This window comes from Loxodonta africana, chromosome 4 (assembly GCF_030014295.1).
Source record: "Loxodonta africana isolate mLoxAfr1 chromosome 4, mLoxAfr1.hap2, whole genome shotgun sequence".
Classification (NCBI taxonomy): Eukaryota; Metazoa; Chordata; class Mammalia; order Proboscidea; family Elephantidae; genus Loxodonta; species Loxodonta africana.
Genome location: NC_087345.1, coordinates 74,474,417 through 74,495,666, shown reverse-complemented (window position 1 = coordinate 74,495,666; position 21,250 = coordinate 74,474,417). Strand labels below are relative to the sequence as shown.

General features: G+C 34.6%; 1 protein-coding gene across 11 annotated transcripts in view; it reads left to right on the top strand.

The window, feature by feature from the left end:
* The window catches only part of MON2 (MON2 homolog, regulator of endosome-to-Golgi trafficking), a 146,925-nt gene that overhangs the window by 65,649 nt on the left and 60,026 nt on the right, over nt 1–21,250 (top strand). For 10 of the 11 annotated variants that reach the window (XR_010321818.1, XM_023558375.2, XM_023558371.2 and 7 more), the window contains 9 exons: nt 732–842; nt 2,441–2,616; nt 3,975–4,137; nt 5,693–5,986; nt 7,777–7,975; nt 11,134–11,762; nt 18,616–18,759; nt 19,383–19,400; nt 19,705–19,833. Coding sequence is in view for 10 of the 11 variants with exons in the window: in XM_023558375.2 (XP_023414143.1) it covers nt 732–842; nt 2,441–2,616; nt 3,975–4,137; nt 5,693–5,986; nt 7,777–7,975; nt 11,134–11,762; nt 18,616–18,759; nt 19,383–19,400; nt 19,705–19,833 (1,863 nt within the window). In the remaining variant the exon portion in view is untranslated. The remainder of the gene's footprint in view (nt 1–731; nt 843–2,440; nt 2,617–3,974; nt 4,138–5,692; nt 5,987–7,776; nt 7,976–11,133; nt 11,763–18,615; nt 18,760–19,382; nt 19,401–19,704; nt 19,834–21,250) is intronic. The other variant, XM_010598454.3, reaches the window with a different exon arrangement.

Here is a 21,250-nt window from a genome sequence, read left to right as displayed (position 1 = left end):
GGTATTACTAGTTATAGATAGTACCAGTGAATTTTATCTGGGAATTTGTATTCTCTTGTATTCAAGTTGGGGTGATTCGTACTAATTTGCTGCTTCTGCGTGTATATATGTCTGTGTGCAGTTTAGGTCTGGGTTACAAGGGCCATGTTATGTTATTTTAGTAACTTGAGAGAGGTTATTATTCTCAGTAAGAAAAACAGAGGTACTGTAGGGGTTTTTTTTGTTGCTGTTGTTTTTGGTTTTCATTTTTTTGTGATGACTTTTATGAATCATTAAGGGATATAGGCAGATTTTCTTCATTATTGGACATTCTCATCAAATGGCAAAAAACAAGTTTTTAAAATTTTAGCACAGTATTCAGTTATGAGATCAGACTAAATTAGGAGCCTTTGCATCAGTTTACTCCTGTTGACTGTGATGACGTATCATTTACTATTATGAAGTCCTTTTTTCTTATGACTTGTTTTAGTTTCATCTTTTTTTCTTCTGTCTTTCTATTGCTTCCTCTTGCCCCTTATTCAGAAGGTAAGCTTATTTATATTTTGAATGTAATTTTTCTCTCGACTGGGTGAATATTTGATACCTAGATGAATATTTGGTATCATTTCAAAAATGTAAAAAGAACAGAAAATATAATATTTAAATTTTCCTTTTCTTCAAATTGATGTATGATTCATATCTTAAGTATAAAGATTAAATATTTAATTTTTGTTCAATGTATGTACCTTCAGGTCTGCCAGCATACAAACTCTCGAATGAGAGAATGGGGAGCAGAAGCTTTAACTTCACTTATTAAAGCAGGGCTAACGTTTAATCATGATCCTCCACTTTCACAAAACCAGGTAATTTGGGGAGACTCTGATCTCATTTTTAAAAAAAAATGCTTAGTATAAAATCAACCTTCCCCATATGTAATTCTTTTTTTTTTTTTTCTTTCTTTTAATCAAATGGGTGATATTCTAAGGATGGGCTTTCGTTACTCAGTATTCTATTTTGTATGTAGGTCATGGATCTCTTACAGAAGGCTGATATGCATGGATCTTTAGTATTGTCTTCAGAATAAATTTTAAAGACCTTCTTGTGACTGACACTGAATTAAGTTAACAAATTATTCTCTTCATGTAGTACTCAGATAGTAACCAACCAAAAAGTTGATGGTTTGAACCCACCCGGCGGCTCCACAGAAGAAAGACCTGACAATCTTCTCCCATAAAGAGTAGAGCTTAGAAAACCCTATGGGGCAGTTTTGCTCTATCACATGGGGTTGCTATGCATAGTCGATCAACTCAGTGGCAACTAACAACTTACTAATCTATTTTTCTTTGGTCCTTACCTGTCTCTGATTTTTTTCTGTCTCACTACTCTTACATGGGGAGAAAATAAGTGGCAGAAGATGCAAGCACAATACAATAGATTTTTATTTTTAAATAATTTAAAAGGTTATTTTATACTTTCAGAGCTAACTTTTTGTCCTGACTCTTCTTAATCATTTACATATCTAAAGACTTTTAAAAAGTCCATCAAAGTTTTATTTTTTCAAGACTGAGTAGGACTAGGGTACTTAATAAGCATTCTCATTATCTTATTGGATTATAGTTGTATTCTACAGATTTACTCAAGAAATAATTATTGAGTACACACTGTGTGCTAGGCAGTGTTTTAGGTCTTGTAGTAGAATGATGAACAAGATGGAAAAGGCTTGTGCTCTTCTTGAGCTTACCTTTTAGTGATTTCATATTTTCCCTTACTACAGTTTGAGTTTTTTTGAAAAGAAAAACATTGTCCATCTTAGTACCTGTCACATAGTGAGAGTTAATAAATGTTTTGTTCAACTAGTGAACCAAATAAATGGATCCTTGAACAGAAGAAAGTTAAAATGAGGCAAGTGCTTTCAGATGCTGAAAGAGACAGACGGGAGTGCTTTTTTTTAACTCTGCAACATATTTTATCTTTGTTAATGCCTGCTGTACTTGTTCATTTTTTGTGGGTATCATAACTTCTTTTATTCTGTCAGAGTTAAAAATTTTATATTTAAATACATGTGGTATTCATTAATAAAATAAAAGTAATTTTGAATATTGGGAATTGTTTTTCTCTTTCCACATTCAGCTAGAAATGTATTTCTTTCAGTGAGGTTCATTTTTCTATGGGTTTATAATTAATTTCTTTTAAAGTAAGGGAACTCCCCCATTTATCCTGAAATCTTAACATCTTGAAGATTGTTTTTTTATTTTCTCTTATTTTTAAGAAAGAAATAGATGGCAAAATTAATCTGTAATGATTACTGATAGAAATTAAAATAATGTTTATTTTAATAGACAAATTTCAACTTGCCATAGTAGTCTGAATAAAGTGAATTTAAACTTAAAAGAGCAATATAGCAAAGCCTTCTTGTCTTTTTGGGCTTTTTATCCTAATTACTTTCTTGCCCTGTTTTCAGAGGCTCCAGTTGCTTTTACTGAATCCATTGAAGGAGATGTCCAATATTAACCATCCTGATATCCGACTCAAGCAATTAGAATGTGTGTTGCAGATTCTGCAGAGTCAAGGAGACAGTCTTGGGCCTGGATGGCCGTTAGTGCTTGGAGTCATGGGAGCGATCAGAAATGATCAAGGGTAAGTATTTAAAATTATCATCCAGAAGGGTATACAGGTAGAAAAAGAATTTACTCTAAAATCTTGCATAGTGGTAATTTTTTTAATGCATGTTCTTCCTGTTTAAGATCTAGAATAGTTTTTCTTAACCTTACTTCCAAGTGGCAGTCAAGGATTTTTAGAGCTCCTTTTTGTTTTGGAAGAATGGAGAATTTGCTGTTTGTTTTACACTTACACCAGAGTTCAAGGTTCTTACTTATAATAAAGTTAAATGAACCAAATACACAAATTTTATAAAATATCCAAACCTAGGGTTTTATTTTATTTTGTTAAAATTAATATTTTGGTAAGATGTGAAATAGTGTTTAGGCCCTGACCTCTCTGTGTATATTAGAAAATCTAAAAAATTGCTTTAAAATGACATAGGTTTTCAAATCAATTGGGTAAATCCTTAGAAGTGCAATTGCTGGGTCATATGGTAAGGTTATGTTTAGCTTTGTCAGAGACTGCCAAATTGTCTTCCAGTGTGGCCGTACCATTTTGCATTTTGGATTTTAACCATCCTACTAGGTGTGTAGTAGTTTTTCATTGTATACATTTGCAATTCCCTGAAGTGCTAATTCCTTGCTTCTGACTTTGCAAGTGACTTAACCTCTCTGCTTCAGTAAGTTTCTATGTAACCCAGGGCATTGTAGGGTGAAATGAATTAATGCATGTTAAACACTTAGAAAGTGCATGGCACATTAAGTACACAGTAAGTGTTATCTACTGGAATTTTCATTTTCATTACTTTTTCATTACCAGAATTTCTTTCCAAAATCAAATGCCTGTTTTCTTTACTTGAAATTAAAAATTTACCCCCTTCTCACAGATTAATACTAAATTTTATATTTCTTTTGATGTTTAAATAAGATACAGAATATTTATAAAAGAGTGCGGAACTCATTTTCATTCAGTGAGTAGATCATGCGTATTTACATTTGCTGGGTACCATGTTAGCTATTGGGGATACAGTAGTGAGAAAAGTAACTGTAGCCAACTTGCCTTTCTCATTCCTTTTGTAAGTTTTCTTTGTTTCACTAGTTGGTGCAAAGTACAAATAGAAATAATATGGTGTTAATAGCATGTTTTTCCCTTTTTTTTAAGCTACTGCTTTTCTTTACCTGTGAGGTTCTTTCTTTATTTTTATTTGTTAATTTGTTTAAACATATCTTTTTTACATTTATGTAAATGTTAAAATGTTATATGACCTATGTTAAGGAAGATTTTTCTTGTCCAAATTTTAAAATAGTTTTGCTTCGTTCAAATTATTGTAAAGTATGTAATTTTACTCTCTCATTTCTTTCTAATGCATCAGCATGTTTCTGTTATGTTTTCAGAGAATCCTTGATACGAACTGCATTCCAGTGTCTTCAGTTAGTTGTGACAGACTTTCTACCAACTATGCCTTGCACTTGTCTGCAGATAGTTGTAGATGTTGCAGGTAGCTTTGGGCTTCATAACCAAGAACTTAATATTAGTTTAACTTCAATAGGTTTATTGGTAAGTATCATTGCCTTTCTTAAGACAGGGTAACTAGAAATCACTGTTACACAGTCGTGAGTGAATGCTAAGCAAATGTTCTTTAGACTCTATGGGAATTGTTTAAATGACTGAACTATCAAACATATCTTTCATGAAGGATTAAATGAAATATTTGGAATAATTTTGCTATAATGTGTCAAAGTTTGGTTTTTGCCATGTTTGTCAGAGAAGACTTAGTAAACAATTAAGAATATATACAAGGAAAATATTCACTTGACTTTAGTGTGAAGGTTAGTTGATTTTCAACATTATTTTATTAGCAACATTTTCATGTACCTACTTAACTAGTAAATGAAGCTTCAGTAAAAGGCTCTAACATTTACATAGTCCTGTAGTGAAGCCCTGGTGGCACAGTGGTTAAGAGCTTGGCTGCTAACTGAAAGGTTGACAGTTCATATCCACAAGCCACAGCTTTGAAACCCTATGGGGCAGTTCTACCCTATCCTGTAGGGTTGCTATGAGTTGGAATCGACTCGACAGCAACGGATTTGGTTTTTTTGATTTGGTAGCCTGTTGACTCTATTAAGAGACAGCATATGATAGTGGGAGAGCATATGCTCTGGAATCATATATACCTGTATTTTAGTCCTGTCTGCCCCCATTAATTGTTAAGTTATTGACCTCTTGAGCCTCATTTGACTCATCTTTAATAGAGAAATAATATGACATGTTAATATGACATGAAGTAAACATGTAGAGGTGTTCCCAATATGTATTTGTTTGATGGTTATTTAGAATGTATATTATAACACAGAAGTTTTGTAAAGTCATACTTATTTCCCTCATAAGCTAGGTACATTAATATTTTATTATTAAAAACATAATTGTAAAAATATGTATAAGCATGCCGTATATATAATTGCTCCCAATGAGTGGTCAGTAAATTTAATGATGATTAAATTACTGCTAGATACCACCTCCTTTATTTTACATTTATGTTCATAGGTTTTAGATCCCCGACATTTTTACCATTGGCATAATTAATTCATATACCTTATTATGGTTAAAAATTAAGTCTTAAGATATGTTTGGAGACAGTGATTGTTCTTATATGAAATTTTAAAATACTAAGTTTTCACTAATAATTTTGCTGGTTGTGGTAATGGTTTTATGGTTATATTTTTTAAAGCTTTTATTAATGATTTTAAAAATATGAGCATGAAGTAAGTATGGCAAAATGTTAACAGTTGTTATACCTGGGTGATGAGTATATCAGTACATTGAAGTTCATTATACTATTCTCCGTCTTTCTGTATGTTTTTGAAATTTTTCATAATAGAAAGCAAAAATAAAAAATTATTGTTAAAACCGGATTGTTCCCTCAAATTCTACTGAAATCAAATAGAGACACCCACTGGGCAAGAGGTGTTTTCATTGAATCTGTTCCACTAAGAAAAAGATTTAAGTAATTTAAGTTTTATTCTAAAAGGTAAATGGCCTTCTATTGCAAATTTAATTTATTATGTGTTTAAAATAAAGTGTATTAATAAAGCGACACTTTTCTACTTTTTAGTGGAATATTTCAGATTATTTTTTTCAAAGAGGAGAAACTATTGAAAAAGAATTAAACAAGGAAGAGGCAGTACAGCAAAAGCAGGCAGAAGAGAAAGGAGTAGCTTTAAATCGGCCGTTCCACCCTGCACCACCATTTGATTGCTTGTGGTTATGTCTGTATGCAAAATTGGGTGAACTGTGTGTGGACCCCCGTCCTGCTGTTAGGAAGAGTGCCGGGCAAACTCTGTTTTCTACGATTGGTGCACATGGAACTTTATTACAACATTCAACATGGCACACTGTTATTTGGAAGGTATTGTAAAATAGCTTCAGTTATCAGCTTTTAATTGAACCATGCCTATATGCTTTTTAAATTAAATGTTTTCCCATTATTTTTTAAAGAAAAATTTCTATGTATTTGTGTGTTTCACAAAATAGAAAATGTTAGCTTTTTCATATTTTAAATTGTACCTCGCAGAAGACAAATTAAATATTAAAAGCCTCATCTCTGTTTCTGTTTTGATCTCTTAGTATCACTATCTCTAATTTCTGCCTCCTCTTTTATTTTCATGTTTTCCCAAGTAGTAAAACCAGGGGTTGTTAAACCACAGAAGGAAATCAGTTCCTTACAGTAGGGTGGAAAGTCTTTTTCTTTTTCCCTTCGAGGTCTCTTATATACATGTAATTCAGATATAATCCGATGAGAATTGTGTAAATAAAGGAATATCATTTACAGTGAAATTCACTTGCAACTTACCATATAAAAGTAACTTCCACATGGTAAATTATACATATTCACTCATTAAACCCACCCCTCTTCTGTCAGTTTGACACACTGTGGTGGCTTGCTTGTTGCTATGAATTTGGAAGTCATGCTACAGGTATTTCAAATACTACCTGTGTCACCTGTGGTGGACAGGTTTCAGGGGAGCTTCCAAACTAAGACAGTAGGAAGCAAGGCCTGGCAATCTACATCTGAAATTAGTCAATGAAAACCTGACAGATCTAACAGAATATTGTCCAATATAGTGCTAGATGAGTTCCTTAATTTGGAAGGCACTACACAATAACCACAGCAATGGACTCAAACATACCAAAAGTCCCTAAGATGCAGGACTGGGCTACGTTTCGTTACATTACAGAGAAGGTTACCATGAGTCAGAGGCAACTTGATGGCAACTAACAGCAGTAATTCATTAAATAAACAATTTTGTTTTTCCATTTTTTCCCCTCTCTTTTAAAAACTTTTTTAAAGTCAGTAGCTTGTTAGTGAGCATGCCCCCAGTTGCTAAAAGGCTCTCCTTTTTATTGTATCTGTTCTGTTTTAATAAAGTTCTATTTTAAATTCTTTTACTTTTTGAAGTTTTGAGATCATTAAGTTTGATAGTAGGCAATATAGTAAACTTTAATTGTATCTAATGATGTTTATAATTTAATAAAAAGACCCTCATATATCATCTTAAAAAATAATAAATATAATATTTCTGAATAAAAATAATTAAAAACATTTTTCCCTCCTGTGCCTTGTATTTCATTCCATCCCTGGACTCCTCCTTAGTTTACATACATGCTTAAGTCTTCCATACTGTATAAAAACAAACCTGTTTTTTTTTCTGATTTCTGTTTTTCTTTCAAACAACTTCATTATATCTTTGTGCTGCCTAATTCTCAATGAGTCTTTTTCTTCTTCACCTCCTTTATATCCCCTTACTCATTGTAATTTTATTTCTAGATTATTCTGCTTCAAAGGCTTTTAAATATTAGCATGTAACAGAATCACCTAGAGGGCTTGTTAAAACAGATTGCTACCCCCCCTTTTGTTCTCATCCTGTAGATTACCCCATAGATGTTCCAGTGATACCTACTCAACCAGGCTTATACACTGTTCTATCCTATTTATTTTAACTTTTTGCATTTCATGACCTTAAGGATGAACTTAAGAATATAAGGGTACCTCTGTTGATCAGTTTCTGTTAATCAGTTTCCCCTTACTTATGGGAATTGACCAGACCATGTATTTTTGGTAACAGTTCCTAGTTTACTATGCCATTACTTAACCTATGTTACCAGTAGTTTTCATATGACATTTTTATAAATATTCAGGTTCTCTTTCATCTGTTGGACCGAGTTCGAGAGTCTTCTACCACAGCAGACAAAGAAAAGATTGAGTCAGGAGGTGGCAATATTCTCATTCATCATTCAAGGGATACAGCAGAGAAGCAATGGGCTGAGACATGGGTGTTAACATTGGCTGGAGTAGCAAGAATCTTCAACACTAGAAGATATTTACTACAACCTTTAGGTATATATACATTTGGGGTGGGGGGTTATATAAGTAATTTTAGGAGCCCCGGTGATACAGTGGTTAAAGCACTCAGCTGCTAACGTAAAGGTCAGTGGTTCAAACCTACCAGCTGCTTCATGGGAGAAACATGCGGCAGTCTGCTTTGCTAAAGATTACAGCATTAGAAGCCCTGTGGGACAGTTCTACTCCTTTAGGGTCGCTATGAGTCAGAATCAGCTCGATGGCAATGGGTTTATACAAGTAATTCATGCTAAAGGAAATTTGGAAAATAGACGATTCTTTTAAATTTCGTATACAATAGTACTACCCACAAGCAACAAGTTCTAAATTCAAGTATGCATTTTCATTCAGAAAATATTTAATGTGTGCCTATTGTGGTCTGGGCTCTAGGGGGTACAATGATGAGTAAACTATACTTTTCCATGCTGTCATAGTTAAGTAATTACATACATAAATGTAAAATTGCAAAAATGGTGAGTACTGTAAAGGAGTGGTACCTTGTGAGCTTATAGTAGGTATTTCACCTAGCCAGATAGGCTTCCTTTAGAAAGTGATATTTTACCTGAGATCTGAAGTTTAAGTATTGTATCAGCATTGTATCAGATAGAATGTATAAAAGGAATAGGAGAAGATCTAGAGCTGGAGGGTGAGCGGATGGTGAGGAACCTAGTATGTTTGAATGTCCAGAATGAAGAGAGTGAGGAAATGCATGTTTACAGATAAGGTTGTAGGGATGGGGAGAGCCCAGACCATGCAAAACTTTGTAGATCATGTTCAAAAGTTAGGACTTCATCCTAAGAGCAATGATGTTCGTGATGTGACATAATCAGATATGCACATCAGAAGATCACTTTGGTTAGTGTGTGTAGATGGGAATGGCAGCAAGGAAGGATGGTAGGATTTTCTGATATATTTTAAAAGGATAGAAGGATATTGTTAGGAAGCCCCTCGAGGACAGTTGGCAATGGTTGGAGATGTTTTGATTGTCACAACAGGGGGAGGCGCTACTAGCATCTGGTGGGTAGAGGCCGGGAATGCTGCTAAACATCTGTGGTACACAGGACAGCCCCCACAACCAAGAATTATCCAACTCAAAATGTCAGTAGTGCTGAGGTTGAGATGCCCAGATGTAGGTTATAATAGCTTCAATTTTGGCGGTAGTGGTGGGGGTTGAGACACGTTTATACATAGTTGTGAGCATACTGTATGTATTATTTATTATGTTTGACTTTTTTTAACCTTATGTTAAAGCATATTTACTCTTTTCGTAGGCATTTGAGTATGTTCTTATGTACTTTTACTCGTTTAACTTTTTTTATCCAACAACAAATAATTTACGGTGTCTGATTCCTTTTGCACTTTAGAGCGCGATGTATTTTTTTAAATTTTATTTAGGTTTTTTCTCTTTGTGTAAAATTTACCTACAACAAAATACATAAATTTTAATTTTACATTCACTGTTTTGACAAAATGAGCTTCATTCTTAATACCTCTGTGATAGCTACTTTATTTTAAAAGTTAAGAACTAACGGATTTAGTTTTTTTAGGTGAAAATATAAGGCAGTTCATGTAGTTTTGATAAATTTTTGTAACTTGAATACTAGAAAATGGTTATTATTATTTCAGGACAGGATCGTGTTTTTAACGTAACCATTTTTAACAGTAATGACACCTAGTCTTACAGAAAGGGGACTTCTTCCTAGACATAAAGTATGTTAATAAAGGAATTGCAAGAGCCTTCGCCCCACTATGGCATGGACTATTCTAAATCTGAGATTAGTTCACCCTTAGGTTTGCAGATATAGTTCTTCTGACTTTTTAACTGGGATGGCAACAGGCACAAGTGTTTTGTTTAGCTGTTTTGGTAGTTTTTAAATGTAATTTGTCAAAACTCTGAACTGTTTACTGTATATAAATTATACCTTAGTTTTTTAATAAAGAGAGTATGGAGGGGCATAGGTGGTGTAATTGGGCAGCTATTATAGTTTGTCCTAAGCAGGCAGAGTAGTACCTATTATTTTATGCCCCACTTACTTCCAGCTTTTGATTAACTGAATACTTCCTGCAGGCATTTGGGTTTATCCTGTTTTTAAAAAAGAAAAGAAAGTCATTTATAGCCTTTGCAGAATGAAAGTCTTCAAACCTTGATTATATATTTCATAACCTAGTCATGTCACCCTACTTTGGAAAATGTCAGTTTCTCTGATTTTTGCATTATTTTAATGCAAGTATGTGGGTAGTAATTCATGCTACTAACAAAGGCATTTGGTTTGATTGCTATAGGAACGAGGTCATTTTTGCTGTGTTTCATGGAAAAATAACTGTACCTGGCCATAGAGAGATTCATTGTAAATGTGTTTAGTTGGTCACAGAGTAGGGCAAAAGATTGAATTAATCAGTGAAAAGCAGCACCTACCGATGAGTAAACTATTCAGTCCATGCTCTGCTGATGGTGGGTCAGTAGACTTAGATTCACATGAGAAAAACAAATTTAGATTCATTGTAAAAAGACAGTTTATTCCTTATGGTACATTTTTTCCTGGTCTGCTGGTGACTTACTACACTGTTATGGGCAAAGCAATGTTTAAGAAAATTCTACAATTGTAAAATTATTTAAAAATGAAAACCAAAGTATAAAGTTAAGATTTTATGGCCTATGATATAGTTTATTTTAAACATTTAGACCTATCAAACACATGAATCATACTGTATTTCAACCTTTCCAGTATGTTTAAGAATGAAAAAAGTCTTAACATAATCATCAATAAAATATAGATTTATTTTTACTTACCAAAAGGCCTTTTTTTTTTTAAACCTTAATAGGTTTTTATTCTGTTCTCAGGCAGAAGTACTAAGAAATAGTATAAACAGGTATACATACATTGTATAGAATTTTGTTTTTAAGGCCAAAACATTGTTTGATACACCTGTTAGCCTCTTCTTTATGGTCTTTTTACCCCTATCTGAATTTTTTTTTTTCAGAATTTCTGGGTTGTGATGATTTTAATTCACATTGTTAGTACCTAAGCATATTTTTTCTAGTTCTATGGGAATTTAAGTAGAAAAATAAAGCAGATAGACTTTAAAATGTCTCATATTAAGAGAAAATACCACTTTTATGGTGATAGATTTTTTTTTTTCTTTTCCTAATATAGGAGATTTTTCCAGAGCATGGGATGTTCTTCTTGACCACATACAGTCAGCAGCACTCAGCAAAAACAATGAAGTATCTCTGGCTGCTCTGAAAAGCTTCCAGGAGATTTTACAGATTGTATCCCCTGTCAGAGACTCAGAGAAGCCTGAGACACCACCTGCAGTTAATATACCTGTACCTGTCCTTATAGGACCCATATCAGGCCCTGGCCTAAGCAGACCTTTTGTAAGAACAGATTCCATTGGAGAAAGACTTGGAAGATACAGTAGCTCAGAGCCACCCATAGTTAATACTGAGCTTGAAGATTTGAATCTCTGGTGGGCCGCATGGAATACCTGGTATAAAATTGGATCTGAAAGCACTAAGCCTCCTATTACTTTTGATAAATTAACTTTCATTCCCAGCCAGCCTTTTCTTACAGCTTTAATTCAGATATTTCCAGCTCTCTACCAACACATAAAAACTGGTTTCAACATGGATGACTTGCAAAAGTTGGGAGTCATATTGCACAGTGCCGTTTCAGTCCCAATAAGCTCAGATGCATCCCCTTTTATTCTTCCATCTTACACCGAAGCAGTTTTGACAAGCTTACAGGAAGCTGTACTTACAGCTTTAGATGTTCTCCAAAAGGTAATGTAATTTTGATTGCTGTCTAAGCAATAGTGCAAACAGTCCTCTGGATTTTTTTTTTTTTTACTTTGCAATATGTGTTTTTGGAGCTCTGGTTGCACAGTGGTTAAGAGCTGCAGCTGCTAACCCAAAGGTCAGCAGTTCAAATCCACCAGCTGCACCTTGGAAACCCTATGGGGCAGTTCTCCTGTATCCTGTAGGGTCGCTATGAGTCAGAATGGATTCGATGGCAATGACTAATGAGTTATATGTGTTTTCAGAGCCCTCGTGGTGCAGTGGTTAAGAGCTATGACTGATAACCAAAAGGATGACAGTTTGAATCCACCAGCTACTCCTTGGAAACTCTATGGGGCAGTTCTACTCTGTCCTATAGGGTTGCTATGAGTTGGAATCGACTGGATGGCAATGAATAATGAGTTACATGTATTTTCAGAGCCCTGGTGGTTAGGTGGTTGAGAGCTATGACTGATAACCAAAAGGTTGACAGTTTGAATCCACCAGCTGCTCCTTGGAAACTCTATGGGGCAGTTTTACTCTGTCCTATAGGGTTTCTGTGCGTTGGAGTTGACTTGATGGCAACGGTCTGATTTGTTTTTGTTTTTTGGTTTTTATATGTATTTTAGGAGCCCTGGTGGTTGTAATGGTTAAACACTTGCCTGCTAACCAAAAGATCAGTGGTTCAAACCTACCAGCTGCTCCACAGGAGAAAGATGTGGCAGTCTGTTTCCGTAAAGATTTCAGCCTTGGAAACTCTATGAGGCAGCTCTACTTTGCCCTTTAGGGTTGCTAGGAGTCAGATTTATTTTAATATGTATTTTGGGATAAATTCAGGATTATCAAGATTGTGTATACTTTGTGTTGTGTATACTTTATACTGAGGGATAAATTCAGAATTGCAAGATCCAGTTATTCTAAAAGCCTGTCATTTTCTGATATTTTTAAAAAGGTAATTGAAGTCTATTTTAGAGTCCTTAAGAAGCTGCCTGTGTCCCCTTGTTTCTGCTCACCAGCATTTTTGGTTCGTTCATGCAGCTGTGCACAAGAGAATATAATATTTGGGATAAAAACTTTAGCAAAGTGTTTTTAATGAGTAAAAAATTAATAAGCAATGGAATTATATATATATTTTTTCATCTGCACTTAAATTTAGCTGTGAAGTTTTTGGAAGCCCATATAAAAAAAGAGGTATGAATAAATTTATAAAAGCATTTTCTCACAGAAATTTTAAAAAGAGATGTGTTTTTAGCTATAAGTGTGTTTTGTTATTGCAAAACGACTTATTAAAACAGACAGATCTAAAAGTCATTGAGCAAATCCAGGTTAGCAAGCAAGACCAGATCAAAATCAAAGAGTTTGTAGAACATCAAAGTAATTATTAGCACAGTTCACAACCACCAAAATGCTAAACAAAAATATGCCAACTGAATTAACCAGCTATTCCTACAAAGTAGGTATGACATTCTGATAAAATTAGAATGGAACTAGTTTCTGATCACACATGTGTAGTTGGTTGTGTAATGCAAATCATGCCTTCTAATTAACTGATTGCGTTATATCCAGCTGGAATGATGAGTACTTTCACAGTAAGAATAGTGGTATTTCCAGTATACGTGATACCTCTTAATTGCCTCTGAAGGAAGTCTAGCTGAGCAGTACTTCTTAGATCTCTATAACCCTAGTTGCATTGTATAGGGAAACAAAATGTGGAGAAAGTTAAACTTTAAGAGAGTCTAACATTTTAAGATATTTATTGAATATCTCACTGTTCAGTCTTGAGTCTTCCGTCTTGCTCAGTGGGTTTTTCCCCCTCTTATTTTTTTATACAGGGCTAAAGTTTTATGTTAATATTTTTGTTAGCACTTAGTGGAATAATGCATATAGGAGTACTTTGTAATCCTACAATGTTAGGCAAATAGCAAGAGCTATCGTAACTATCAGTAAAATTTTCTGCTCCCTGTTGCCTTCAGTATAAAATCCAAATCCTTAACCTGGACTGCAGAGCTCCGTAGGGTCTGGCTTTTGCTAGGTGCTACTTTTCTCCTTTATCTTTCCAGTCTTTTTGGGTCAGAGGGTCTTCAGAGCTCATTTTCTCATTGAAGCCTTCCCAGTCCCTAACATTTTGAACGAGGTGACCCTCCTGGATGGTTCCCACTGTATCATTGTTTTGTTTTCTTTTTTTTTTTTATATAATTTTGATTGTGCTTTAAGTGAAAGTTTACAAATCAAGTCAGTCTCTCACACAAAAACCCGTATACACCTTGCTACACACTCCCAATTACTCTCCCCCTAATGAGACAGCCTGCTCTCTCCCTCCACTCTCTCTTTTCGTGTCCATTTTGCCAGCTTCTAACCCCCTCCACCCTCCCATCTCTCCTCCAGGCAGGAGATGCCAACATAGTCTCAAGTGTCCACCTGTTCCAAGAAGCTCACTCCTCACCAGCATCCCTCTCCAATCCATTGTCCAGTCCAATCCATCATTATTTTGTTTTCTTATTTGTCTTATCACTTTACTGTGAATTCTTTGAGGACAGAATTTTTTTCTCCCCCTCTACATTCTCAGAACGTATAGTAGGCATTTGTTAAGTGCTGGATGCGTGAACAATATGTAAACAAATGAAAATTTTGTGGATTAACGTGATGTCTCTTAGAGCAGAGAGAACCTACCAACTACCAGCCTAATTTTGAGAAAGGGTCCTTAGATCTTGTTTTAACAGATTTGACTTTCATGAATTGGAAATATTAGGAGAGAAAAAGCCTTCAGAAAAACAGTTATCTTCAAATCACTTATGCCCAAATACTAGCACTGAAAGGGATTTTCAGATGAATTTCCCCATGGGAGGATGTTCTCTAAAGGGTAATGTAATTTTAGTTGCTATCTAAGCAGTAATGCATATAGTTCTCTAGAAGTTCTTTACTTTGCTATATATGAAAAAAAATACTTAGGAATAAATTCTAGATTATCATGATTGTTGTGTGTGAAGCACATATAAGTGGATCATCAGCACCCCAACACTGCACAGCTGAGAATAATCACAGTGCCAGGCACTCCTGGGAAACTAAGTGGTGGCATTAATGCTGCTTCTGGGTGCCTGGATTTTTCCAGATAACCCCCATTGCATAACCAGTCTAAAGCTAACTTCTTTCCTTCCTCCTTCCTTTCTCCCTTTATTTTCTCCTTCCCTCCGTTCTCCTTCCTTTTCTTCCTCCCTCCCTCCTTTCCTCCCTCCCTCTGTTTGTTTCTTCCTTTGTCTGCCTCCCTTCTCTTCCTTTCTTTTGCCTTCTTTTCTCCCTTCCTTTACCTTCTCTCTTCTTTCTTTTATCAAGTATTTATTGAGCATGTACTACTTACCTATATTTATAGGAGAGGGAAGATCCTATAACTCATAATACAAACCAGAATTGCGCCCCCCCCCCGCCTTTTTTTCTCTTGCATCTGCAGTACCTGAAGCAATACGTGGCACACCATGAACCAAAAACCCATTGCCATCAAGGTGATTCCAACTTAGGACCGTGTAGGACCGAGTAGAACTGCCCCACAGGATTTCCAAGGAGCAGTTGGTGGATTCAAACTTCCGACCTTTCGATTAGCAATCATAAGGTTTAGGAGCACCATAAATGTTGCATTGCTAGGAATGACCTGTTCCCAGTTTCAGCTGTTACTAACTGGCTGTGTATCTTACCTCTGTTTCTCCACCTGCAGGATAGTAGTATTTTAGAAGCCAAAGAATAGCCTTAGTTTTTTCATTAGTGTTCTTATTTTAGTGGGATAGGTAGCTTGAGTTGTAGAGATAACAATTTTCCACAAGTGAGATAAAAATAGCTGTTTCTATCTTTGGGGGGTAGGGGAAACATAGCATGTCAACAATTACTTTCTTCCTCTGAATTGGCCATGCAAGTAAGTTGCTATCACTGTTCTAGAGAGAAAGGAAAAAAAATTAATTTTTCTATCAGAGAGAAAAAGAAAATCATGGGACTTGTGGGATGCCCATAATCTGGAACTCTCATTCCTATATTTGATTCAGGCTTTTATGAACTTTTAAAGGATAATAAGCAATGAAGAAACAACAACCTCCCCGCCCTCCCCCTGCATCTTTTTTTTTTGCAGGGACAAATCATGTCATCTCATTTTTTTAAAAACTCTGCCTTAGCAATAAGATAACAAGTGGAATTGTTCATTCCAACTATCAGGAATTTGTTCTAGACTTTTTATAGCTTTGAAAACAATATATGCCTTCAGCCTGAAACTTAAGCTTTTTCATGTTCATTTATGTCAATTGATATCATTTTGCGTTTTTATTAATTTTCACTCCAGCCATTGTTTTATTACTTATGTGATTATCTAAATAATGTTTCACAAACCTTGAATGCAATTCAAATATACAGGTTCTTTACTATGTATTTCTAACAAAAAATTAACATTTTATTCACATAAGAGTGTGTTTGTATTTTCCTCCACAGGTGTTGGAAAATCTTTACACGAGCAAAATTTATTTGCTTTGGGACTTTATCCTTAAACTAATAAGCTATTAAGCAAAACTTTGATTGATTAAAATCTGTTTTCCTTCCTAGAGAAAAAACTTGATTTCTGATTTCATGTTTTCTATCTAAAGAGGGGCCTCTATCTTGTTCTTCCTCGGTCCACCCTTACATTATTTAGGACTGGACAGTTATAATACTTTCACAATCACAGTATTCTCTTAGTCCTCAAATGGCTAGACCCCAAACAAATTGACTTGTGTGTTAATGTTTCTTTTTTGCCAAGATATTTTGGCATACATGGGCACTTGGGAATTTGATTATTAGCTTTCCATATATGCTGTATTCTAGGTTCTGTGGCCAGGAAACTGCTTTTTGTCTTACTTATTACTAAGCTTCTGAAGTCAGATGGCCAGATCCCCTATCTGCCTCCATGGCCAAGGCTGCTGGAGTTATACTCCAGGAGGTGCCATCACATTTTGTGAATGGTGCCCTTGGAGTTTTACAACGAAGCCCTGTCTTCTACTTAATGTGGGCAAGTGTTTTGTTTGTTTTTAATTGTGAAAATATACACACCAAAACATTCGAAGGGCAAGTTTTTAAATATCTCTGTACTTCAGCTCCCTTATCTAAAAAATGAAAATAAATCTACAGCTATTAATAGGGGTGATATTTGTTAAGGTACTTAAAAAAAAAAGAAAATTTTTTTTTTTTTTTTAGTGCCAGGCACAAATAAATAAATACTCAGTAAATGTTAGCTCTTACTATCTTCATCATATGCATTTTAAGATCTCAGAATTGCTTTATAAATCAGCTGCTAGTAACACTATTAATTTTTTTTAAAGAAATGACCTTTAAAAGTTAAAATGTATAGTCAAAGTTGTTATTCAGTGTTAAAATATTTTCAGATAATTTGATATTTCACTTCCTAAGGTATCCACAAGCTTTGTCCTTTTTTTAATCTTTGAAAATAAAAGAATCCACTTAGGGTAATCCAGCCTCTTTTCCATATAATTATTAGTTTTTTACTTCTAAGTGAAAACCCAGCAGCTGTTTAATTTAAAAAATGAAACTATTAGAAGCAGTCATTTATGAGAATTTTTTAGGCTGTATAACTTCACCATTCAAGATTCTCCACTCAGTATTTCTGGGAAAAATAACCATATATTTTGAGGTGATGTTAAGCTGTCCTTATTCTGCCTCTTGACACGTGTAATTATATAAACACTTTGCTTAGTGCTGCTCATACTTAAGATAGATCTTTAGATGTCAGAGCAGCTTTATCTAAAACTTCACTTATGACTAAATGGCTACATCTTCTTTGAGAAAAAATAAAATTTATTATCTGATAAGTTGAAAAGCCATGGATAGCATAAAAACATAAATGCTATACATGTTTTAAAATAAATTTCTTAAAATTTTCAGATCCTTTGAGTTTAGTAATTTGAGGGACCCCAAATGATTTCTCAAGCGAAGAGTGATCATGCTTTATATTTTGTAAAGCACAACTGTATTTTAGACACTCCATAAATAATGTCCTTAAGTGTTTTTCTCATAGAGAAAAAATAAACACTAAAACAGGAAAGTACAAAAGGAAGAGAGGAGAAAATGCATTTATTGCTAGGAAAAAATAAAAGCAGATAAGATTTAAGTGCTTTTCAACATGTTTGAAGTAACTATGCAGCTATTTCAACATGTTTGTAGTAACTGTGACATATCCTGTAATGTCAGGATATGAATTATACTCTTTGTTTCTATCAAATTATTGAAACTAATAAATTTTGAGAAGCTATTAATTAAAATGTTATTAGTTTATATTAAAAATACTTTGATTTTCTTTCCATGTCTTATGTATAGTTATATACATTGAATATTAAACTTGTACTGCCCTGTTAAAATATTAATATAGGTATTTCTTTTAGAAACAAATTTTCATACGTGACTTACTCTTCTGACCTGTGATATACGTGATTATTTGTTAAGGTCAGTCGACAAATCATGGTGCAGAAATCAGTTTCATTTTAAAGAACTAGTATCACTTAAAACAGAAGCCAGTATCACCTTGGTCAGTGAAACATTTTTAATGGTCTAATGGGCTGTATTAGTGAATGATCGAGTTGTAGAACCTCAGGACTGGTTGGGACTTTAAGTGCCTGCACTTTTTTCACTGTGTTATGTAATAAATCACATTTTTCTATTAAAAAACATTTTGTAGCTGATTAACACATTTCAGCCCACATTTTATCTAAGAGTAATTTAAATGGCTGTGGTGGTAAAATAGGACAGTTTTTAAGATTCTTTAGTTAAGGAAACATAAAGAAAAGAACTTAATGGAGTTCAGATTATCTTTTCTAATGTTCATATTTTGCCTTTACAGGCCATCTGTGTAGGACCAGAAAATATGCAGATAATGTATCCAGCTATATTTGATCAGTTACTAGCATTTGTAGAATTCTCCTGTAAGCCTCCACAGTATGGACAACTGGAAACAAAGCACATTGCAAATGCAAAATATAATCAGGTGATTTACTATAAATTATATTTATTCATGGCTTATAAATACAGTCAGTTGGACTTTGATTATCTTGGAAAATGAAATTTTTCATTCACAAATAAATTTTCATATTCTGTTAACAATTTAAGCTGAACAGAAATATTATTTGTGAAAACCACTTTTGTGTTCCTTTTCTCCGTTTTTGACTTTCCGTTTTTCAAGTGGTTCTCCAGAAAATTTGACCTTTAATGTTACTCTGCAGTAAATTTTTCTTGAAAAATATAAGTTCCTTTGTATGTCTTTCTTGGTTAACCCATCCCACCACAAAATGGCTTCTAAATCTTCAAATCTAATCTTACCTAAAATAGATGCTTGTAATGCAAGGTGAAGAAATCGTTATATACTGAATAAGAAGTTCTCTACTACTGGTGTGATATTTAGTTGGATTTTACATAAAAAATTTTAATAGCCATACTTGCCAAATCCTAACTTTGGTTTGACTTAAGGAAAAAATAATTTCTAAATGCATGCCATGCTGATTTTGTTCACTCAACATAAAAATTTTAATTTTACATAGTCCTAAAAGTAGTTTTAATATGTATTAACTTTTCTCATTCTATTTGTCCTGCAACACAATGGAATCACAATAGATCCAACTATTTGCACCGGTGAGTTAATAAATTTCCTAAAATTGTCCTAACCTATTGGCAACAAATAAAATATATCTTTCCCAGTTCATGATAGAATGCTCTATGTACTTATTTGAATAGTTTTAATATTTGCGTGGCTGAAAATTACTTTCATGAAATACATATCTCTCTGAAAACTTTGCATGTAGTACAATCTGACCTAAAACCAAGGCCTAAACTTTAAGACGAAGAAGTTTTTTCTTTGAAAACAGTATGATTTCATGATTAATTCTCTCCCCTCCCCCCTTTTTTTATAACTCCATGTGAAAATATTACTTTCTAGGCGGAGTGGGTAGCCTTGAATTATGTACCATTTGCTGAAAGATCTTTAGAAGTAGTTGTGGATTTATACCAAAAAACAGCATGTCACAAAGCAGTGGTGAATGAAAAAGTACTCCAGAATATTATTAAGGTATCTTTTTCTTCTCCTACACTTTCATGTCAGTATTATTGAAATTACTCTTTAGGTAATACATTATCATTGTATTTGAATAAATGGAAAATATAATTCATATTATTTATAGTGACTTTTCTGCAACATTCATGAAATACATTCATGAAACCATTTTTCTAAAGTATGAGAAGTTTTTTTAATGAAAAATATTTTCTATAAAGCGTGCATTGTATTTGTTATAATTCTTGAATTTTGCTTCATAAGACAGTGGTGAGCCTGTTTCTTAGGACAGTACTTCCCAAACTTTGAGGCTGGTGCAAATTCAGGGAGAAATTTACAATACAACCCATCAATTTTTTTTTAGTTGTGCTTTAAGTGGGAGTTTACAAATCAAGTCAGTCTGTCATACAAAAACTTATATACATCTTGCTGTGTACTCCTAGCTGCTCTCCCCCAATAAGACAGCACACTCCTCCTCTCTACCGTGTATTCCCCGGGTCCATTCAGCCAGCTCCTGTCCTCCTCTGCCTTCTCATCTCACCTCCAGACAGGAGCTGCCCATATAGCCTCATTGTCTACTTAAGCCAAGAAGCTCACTCCTCACTAGTATAATTTTCTGTGTTATAGCCCAGTCCAATCCCTGTCTGAAGAGTTGGCTTCAGGAATGGCTCCAGTCTTGGCCTAACAGAAGGTCCAGGGATCATGACCTTAGGGGTCCCTCTAGTCTCAATCAGACCATTAAGTCTGCTCTTTTTATGAGAATTTGTGGTCTGCATCCCACTGTTCTCCTGCTCCATCAGGGATTCTCTGTTGTGTTCCCTGTCAGGGCAGTTATCGGTTGTAGCTGGGCACCATCTAATTCTTCCAGTTTCAGAGTGATGTAGTCTCTGGTTTATGTGGCCCTTTCTGTCCCTTGGGCTCATATTTACCTTCTGTCTTTGATGTTCTTCATTCTCCTTTGCTCCAGGTACGTTGAGACCAATTGATGCATCTTAGATGGCTGCTTGCTAGCGTTTAAGACCCCAGACGCCACTCACCAAAGTGGGTTGCAGAGCATTTGCTTACTGTATTTCGTTACGCCAGTTGACCTAGATGTCTCCTGAAACCATAGTCCCCAGACCCCGTCCCTGCTACTCTGGCCTTTGAAGCGTTCGACAACCAATCAATTTAACTATCATGCATAGTGTTTTTTTAAGCCAAAAAAAAAAAAAAAAAGTCTCTTTTTGACTGGGTCCCATTCTCCCCAGGCTTATTTCATGTTTTTTTCCCTTATTTTGAAGGACAAGCCTAAACCTTGCTCCTCTCCAGTATATAGAGGTACCTTCTACTTTCCGAAACAAATTCAGGCAAATATGAGCTGCCCTTTTGCAAGACTAAGCCCTCTCTTTGCATCCATCTTTTCCTCTTTCCAATTTTCTTTATTGGTGATTCTTTC